The sequence below is a fragment of the Poecilia latipinna genome, unplaced genomic scaffold (assembly GCF_001443285.1).
Source record: "Poecilia latipinna isolate Pla-1442-1.1 unplaced genomic scaffold, P_latipinna-1.0 Scaffold3747, whole genome shotgun sequence".
In the NCBI taxonomy this organism is placed as follows: domain Eukaryota; kingdom Metazoa; phylum Chordata; class Actinopteri; order Cyprinodontiformes; family Poeciliidae; genus Poecilia; species Poecilia latipinna.
Window position 1 is genome coordinate 4777 of NW_015116363.1, and position 7455 is coordinate 12231.

Here is a 7455-nt window from a genome sequence, read left to right on the forward strand (position 1 = left end):
AGTAAAGTACAGATACACGAAAACTGTACTTAAGTACTTCCCACCACTGACCATCACATCATGTGGCGCTGCGCGTTGCTTCAGCAGGTAAACCACACAACTCCAGAGAAACATGAACACAACATGCAGCAATATCTTAAAGGGGCAGCGCTGTGTTTTCCAGCCACAAAGCTCCATTTTAAAGCACATTACAACTATTTTCACATCAGTTGTTAGAAAAATGCTGTATATTTCAAATATGACTTAAAAGAAATTTTATTTTGTAATGTAAAGCCTTGTAATTGGGTCTCTGTCACTTTAAGAAGCTCCTGCTCTTTCCTTCATGAAGTCATACCAACATGGCTCCACTATCAACCCTTAACAACATTTTTACCAGCATTTCACTGAGCAGAAGCTCCCATGATGAGCTCAGTTCCACCAGCTGTTTGCTAATTGCTGCTGGCTAGTCTGAAGGAGCTGAGAGGGGGAGGAGCTTAGCCTCGAAGGCGGGGCTCGGTCAAACCAGGCATTTTGTAAAGCTGAATGGTTGCCATGAAGATGAAAGGATTTCCCAAACATGCATGAAAGAATCACAGCAACACTGCAGAGAAAAACTTTATAACATGATGGGAAGATAAAAAAAGGCTGATTTCACATGACATTAAATAGGTAATTATTTTCCCTGACCTTGGATGACTGCAGCCCAAATCATCAGCTAAAAGAACCACAGTGTTTAATTTGCCCAAACTGTCCCAGCTGCAGCAGCTGTTCGTGTCTCAGGTGTTACCTCCTTGTCCAGCGACGCCTCCAGGTGCAGCGGTTTGTCCGACATCAGGAACTGCCTGGTGGTCTCGGCCGTCGGCTGGGGGCCCGGTTTCTCCGGGGCGTACTGAACCTTCCTGATGACCAGGCGCACCGAGTTCCTGAAACAACCAGAACCAGAACCTAGTCCCAGCAGCCCAACAGGAATCCTCCCATCCTGCCTTACCAGGGGCCCGACCGCGGCTCAGCCACTTTTACCTTTTGTGGATTTTCTCCTCCAGATTTTCCGCGCAGAAAGCTTTCACCTCAAAGTCGACGCCGCAAGCCTGAGGACAGCAACAGGAGGAGACAACGGTTTGACTCCTCCTCAGATCAGACGGGACAGAAAAATGAAGCTACCTTCCCGGTGTCCTCCGGTCCCGGCTGCAGGGTGACGGAGCACGGCAGGTTCAGAGGGATCTGGAAATAAACCCGTTAAAAATTTAAACCTCACTCAAACATTTATGACTCAGCAGCAGGAGGAACATCGTCTCTTCTGATTCCAGAGCTCCTGAATCAGCCGTTTAAAGAACAGCTAGCAGCACCTTTAAGGTGAGTGGGCGGAGCCTATCTGCCATTTAACAGCCGACTGGCCCGATAACCAGCCTGGGTCCAGCAGATTAAACATCTACAGTGGTCAGTGCCATTTATGAAACAGATTGAGGTCAGAGTGCAAAACCAAATCTTTCATCTCTAAAAAACCAAGCAGAAAGTGAAACTTTTTGACAGACGTGCCAAACCAGAGCAGCAGTCTCTTCGGTACCTCGAAGGTGAAGGGGTAGGCGTGCTCCCCCAGTTTTTTAATCAGGCGTTCCTGGAGACGAGTCAGACTCTTCTTCTCTTCAGGCAGTGGAGGAAACGCCTGGATGTTCGCCACAAACAGGTCTTTCCTGAACGTCAGCCCCAGGACGTCCAGGTCCTCCCGGCCGTACCGGAACGCACAGGTCAGCGTGACGAACACTGGAGAGAGCAGAAAGATCAGCAGCTCCAGGACACTTCCCAGAGGAACCCCGCCAAATTAAAGAGCGCTCCGATTCCTCACATCCAACGCCACACAACCAAATCTCAGGGGCCTCACCTTTCCTCTCCTTCAGGTATTCTGGGTCAATTAACACAACACCATCTGCAGAAACACACACAGAGTGAACACAGAAGCCTGACGGTGGACAGGTTTCATTTCACAGCCTGAACTAAAACCTCACCGACGGGCTCCACCAGGTCCACATGGTCCACAAAGTCTCTCTTCCCCAGGTAGACCGTGAGCTGGTGGAGAAATAAAACCTTCAGCTCAGAATCCATTTTCTGATGTGAAAACGTAAACCGAGCAGACTGGTTTTTACTTTTCTTCTATTTTATGTTGTTTCATTGTGCGACATTTGGTTCACTGTAATTTCTGTTAATGTGCTTAGCAAATAAAATACATGATACATTATGTTTTGGTATGACAAGATATGCTACTCTATGGTATTTTATGCTACGGTTAGCTGTGCTACGCTATGGTATTTTATGCTACGGTTAGCTGTGCTATGCTATGGTATTTTATGCTACGGTTAGCTGTGCTACGCTATGGTATTTTATGCTATGGTTAGCTGTGCTACGCTATGGTATTTTATGCTATGGTTAGCTGTGCTATGCTATGGTATTTAATGGAATTCAACCTTTATTTAACCAAGATAAAATCTTCTTGAGATTAAAAATCTTTTTCCAAGTGTCCTGGCAAGTAGCAGCAGCATAACTACAGTACTTACTTACAGATGGACACACTTTCACTCATCAACAACATGCTATGCTATGCTGTGACATGAAATCGTATGCTATTCTATGTTAAGCTATGATTGTTGAATTTTGTGGCGCGATGGTTGGACTACGACAGGTTTTGTGGCGTCAGAATCGTGTTGTCACAGTTTTGGAGCGAACGGTAGGAATGAGAGAGACAGAGATCCGATTATGAGTACTCATTACTAAAATATTCTTTTACAACAGCCCTGTTTTGTTCGTCCGTATGGGGCCCTCTGTCTGCTCTGTCTCTTATTTAGCACTTAGAAGGTTGTGAGTTTAAATTCAGTGGATGTGCCCTGAGACACGGCATTTCAGTCCAGGTTCCCTGCTAATCTGCTCATCGCTGTGAGTGCAAACAGGGAGACTAAAAAAAGTTTAATCCCATTTAAGCAGCCGAGTGGAAACGTTACGGTTTTCAGTCTGATGAAGACGCTCTGGGTGTCAAATATCAGTGAAAATCTTAAATCTATCTTCTTTAAGCACAACAGACAGCGTGTTCTTCTGTTTTCAGTTCAGTAAAATCCAGATAAATCTGAATTATAAACTGCAATCTGTTTAAATCTGGTTCAGAGAAACTGAGGAAACGCGACGGTGAGGATGAATTAGGGATGAGATCAGCAATGACAACGCAGCAGAAAAACTAAATCTGGCTGCATAACTTAAAACATTTCATGTTTAAACATGAAATTATGTTTTACTAAGCATCATTTTATTTTGTTGTTTTAGAAAAAAACATTATTTTATTTATAAATACTCAAAGTAGCTCCAACCACTAAACCAAAACCATTTTATATGTGAAAAATATTTAAGTTTTCAAATATAGAAAATGAGAATAAAACTCAATCTTATTGGACGGTTTCAGTGTAGGTCAGGGATGTCCAAACTGCGGTTCAGGGGCCGTTTGTGGCCCTTGGATTGATTTTTGTTTTTGTCTGCCTGACTTTATTTTTATTTTCTCGGCCTGCCGGTTCTTTAGACTCAATGATTTTGGCCCCTGGTGTAGATAAATTAAAATATTTTAAATTGTTTAAAGTTTAATTTTAAGATTCAAATTAGCTTGTTAACGTTGTCCAAGTGCAAAGAATAATCATTCTTTGATGGTCTGATGATACAAACTCAAACTTTTCTTTGTGTTTGAAATACTGAGGAACTTTAAATATTTATTTTAATGGATTCCAACAGTTTCTTTGTAGCTCAGTTTGTAAAAATGTAATTTATTCAGATTTCCTGCGGAGCGTAGTTAAAGTCACACTTTATACTCCAACTAGAAGAAGCAAACAGATCCTGATCTCTCAGCAGCAAACAGTGCCGCCCACAATCTAATGCCACCCTGGGCTTCTGCCCATACGGCCCATTTCAACCATCTGAACCTTCAGTTCACTAACATGTTCATTTTATAACTTCAGTTCTTTTAGTTCAGTGGAGATAGAGCGTAATATTTTTAATACTCTGCTGCCTTCAGGACTCCGGGCCTCCAGAACGCGTCGCCCTGAAATAAAATGGAGGAGGATTTTCTGAGACTCACCTTCCCGTTGGGACTGGCCTTCTTAAAGACTCTGTAGGCAGACAGAGACAGAAACGGGTCAGGAACCAAATAAACCTGTTCAGATCAGATCAGTTCAGATCAGTTCTAGTTCAGTTCAGATCAGTTCAGTTCCAGTTCAGTTCAGATCAGTTCAGATCAGTTCAGTTCAGATCAGTTCAGTTCAGATCAGTTCAGTTCAGATCAGTTCAGTTCAGATCAGTTCAGATCAGTTCAGTTCAGATCAGTTCAGTTCAGATCAGTTCAGTTCAGTTCAGATCAGTTCCAGTTCAGTTCAGATCAGTTCCAGTTCAGTTCAGATCAGTTCAGTTCAGTTCAGTTCAGATCAGTTCAGTTCAGTTCAGTTCATAGGCCGCCTATTACCAAATTGTCTAATTTATTTTTACAAAATGATGTAATCAGATGGAAAAGATATTAAGTTATGTAAAACTTTGCCAGAATTTTAATATAAATTCAGATGTCTGAATAATTTTCCACAAAATAAAACCAGTTGCTGGGTTTCAGTCATGTGACCCGGATGACGTGTGAAATTCAGATGGAGGTCCGGAAGCAAAGTTGATCACAACAGTAGCTGATGCCCTAAATAGGCTGGAACATAAAAATATTCGTACATTTAGGATATGGTCCGTATTATCTCGGTAAAAAAGGACTTCTCTTTAATCTTGAGGATTTATTCGCATCGAGGCGACCAACGTAATCAACTACCTGGAGCTGCAGACCTCATGTTATACGATGAGCCAGAAGAAAGTTTTCAAAAGCCTGGAGAAAACAGTTTTTAGTTTCAGGTTGGGTCAAGCATTCAGGATCAAAAGCAGCATTAAATGGCTGACGACTTGTTTCTGCCGGGTGAGAAGCGAGTTGTGCTATGTTAACGATGCTATCGCTAACAACGAGCTAACCATGTTATTTTATGAGCTTGAATCTCCTGGTAAACAATTGGTTTAGCTTCTGTAAACCCAAATTCATGCTGGATTTGTACGTTAATGTTGAGTCGCTGCTGGATTCGGGTCCAATGTCAACGATTGGCTCCCAGGAACCCCGTGTTCGTGTCTGGTCGTGTCCAGACACGAAGCCTGTGGGGGAACAGTAACAGCTCACTGTCTGTATGGCTGGTAGGTTCATTTATTTACCTTTTTTATTTTTTTTTAATTTAGCATTAAAGTCCCACTGAATAAACATATTTTCTGTCCGTGACTCGGCTCTGAGCTAGTTGCTAACAACATTAGCGCTCCGAGGACAGCCATGCTAGGGCATAAAAACAACATATCTGACCTGATGAATGCTTGTCTTTCTAAGCAACTGTCCAATAAAATATCTGAAAATACAATTTAAACGATGCGATTGTTTCCTGTTAGAAAGTGGTGCTGCAAACGCTGGCATTAGAGGAGATCCACTTTTCTCCTCATTTTTCAGTAAGTTTTTTAAAATTAACTGATAGTTGGAGCCAACAGGGGCCCTAAAAGCTGCTCCTGCGGCCCTGCAGAGTTTAAACCAGGCTGGTCCTCCTGCTGTCCCTCCCCGTCCCCCGTGGGCCCGCGCCCCGCTGCGCCCCCTCCTCTGAGGTAATGCGGTAATAAATTAGCTCCATTAGCTCCATTAGCATCGGGGCGGCGTGTTACCGGAAACCGGCCGGACTCCTGGGAGCTCAGAGCGCCATCAGCCGCTCGCCATAAACTCACTAATTATTCCAATTACACTTTAACTCCTCAGATCCCTCCGCCCTGAGCCGCTGCACCACCTCAGATCCCTCCGCCCTGCAGGAGGAAACTCTGTTTCTCCTGATCACTGCACTTCTTGTTGGATCTCCTGTAGCTGTCACTATTGCAGCGGTGCAGAATAAGCTCCTGACTGAAAAGTCTTTTCTTTTTTTTTCAAATAGGAAACATCCAGATTAATTAAATGTTATTTAAATTGGAATGGCTGAAAATGACTTTATGTCTGAATATCTGGAATGTCTTTGTTATGGATTACAGCAGATTATGATGGAATAAACTGGAATGTGATGATTATAATGAATTATTTAGTTTAATGTTTAAACATGGAGAATATTAGACTGAGTTGTGCTGAAGCTTCATTATTTAAACTGGAATAAATCTGGTTTAAACTCTGATTCATTTAAAGATTTTAGATTAGAAATGGATCTAGATTAATATAGATTAAAGGGAAATAAATATTTAATTTGATTTGATGGTTTATAGTTTGGTTAAACTGAGTTGGTTGAAATTAAAACAAATTTGGTTAAAAATGTGATTTTTTTAAAGAAAGCAGAGAATATTGGTTTGAGTTCAAGTGGAATCAGTTTTAATTACTGCGGAGTTGATTTATCTACAGACAAAGTGACCAGTCCAGGCCGGCGGGTTGATGGAGGAAACGCTGCTGCCGTCCGCAGAGAAGAACGAAAACACATTAAAGATTCATCAGACCGACGGCACAGACTCATCTGACAGCAGACAGGAAGTGATTAGAGCCTCAGATCGATCACTGATCAATGCTGGTGTGAGAACCAATAACTCCTGACGCACAGATCAGTAAAACATTTAAAGGTGGATTTGTCCAGCAGACAAGCCAAACAAATTCTCCGCCATGTTTAGTGTTGTTAGTGCCAGCAGGGGGCGCTGTGGGAAACAACCAGGCAGCAGGTCTGCCGGTCGGATCAGAGCCACAGAAAGAATCTGGCATTTTTAGATTAATCACAGAAACCATCTAGAAAACACTTCTCAAAATGTTTGACTTTTGCAACTCAGAAATTTCCAGATATTTTTCTAGAAAATTTCTGAGAGAAATCTTTTAATTTTCAAGCTCAAAAATGTTTTTGTTTTTATGGAAAATGTCTGAGATTAATGTCAAGACATGGCAGAAATTTATGCTGCTTTTTTATTTTCAATCTACAATGACTCTAATGCACCGTTGTAAAGGAAAATGTCGGCCATTTTTGAAGTCCAGAGGCAGAAACAAATTACCAAGATGATAGGCAATCTCTCAGAAGACTCAGCGAACTGCTGTAGAACTGAACTGAATGAGGATCATGCACACAAAACTCATCCGATTCATTTTTGAAAACGATATAATCCAAATGTTTCTGTTTTTATTTTGGTGCAGGACAAATGTGGAGGATCCCATCCATCCACTTTCTAACACCCCTGTCCCTTAATGGGGTCAGGAGGAGCTGGTGTCACCTGGACAGGTCGCCTGGACCCTGGACAGGTCACCTGCACAGGTCACCTGGACAGGTCGCCTGGACCCTGGACAGGTCACCTGCACAGGTCACCTGGACAGGTCGCCTGGACCCTGGACAGGTCACCTGCACAGGTCACCTGGACAGGTCGCCTGGACCCTGGACAGGTCACCTGCAC

General features: G+C 42.7%; 1 protein-coding gene across 1 annotated transcript in view; it reads right to left on the reverse strand.

Moving 5' to 3' along the window:
• Positions 1-697: 697 nt before the first annotated feature.
• Positions 698-7455, reverse strand: part of LOC106941570 (beta-arrestin-1) — a 23432-nt gene continuing 16674 nt past the window's right edge. The window contains exons 2-8 of the mRNA XM_015024632.1: positions 4085-4115; positions 1983-2043; positions 1859-1903; positions 1544-1740; positions 1141-1200; positions 1000-1067; positions 698-902 (exon numbers count right to left, since the gene is read on the reverse strand). Coding sequence (XP_014880118.1) covers positions 713-902; positions 1000-1067; positions 1141-1200; positions 1544-1740; positions 1859-1903; positions 1983-2043; positions 4085-4115 — 652 coding nt within the window. The 3' untranslated portion in view covers positions 698-712. The remainder of the gene's footprint in view (positions 903-999; positions 1068-1140; positions 1201-1543; positions 1741-1858; positions 1904-1982; positions 2044-4084; positions 4116-7455) is intronic.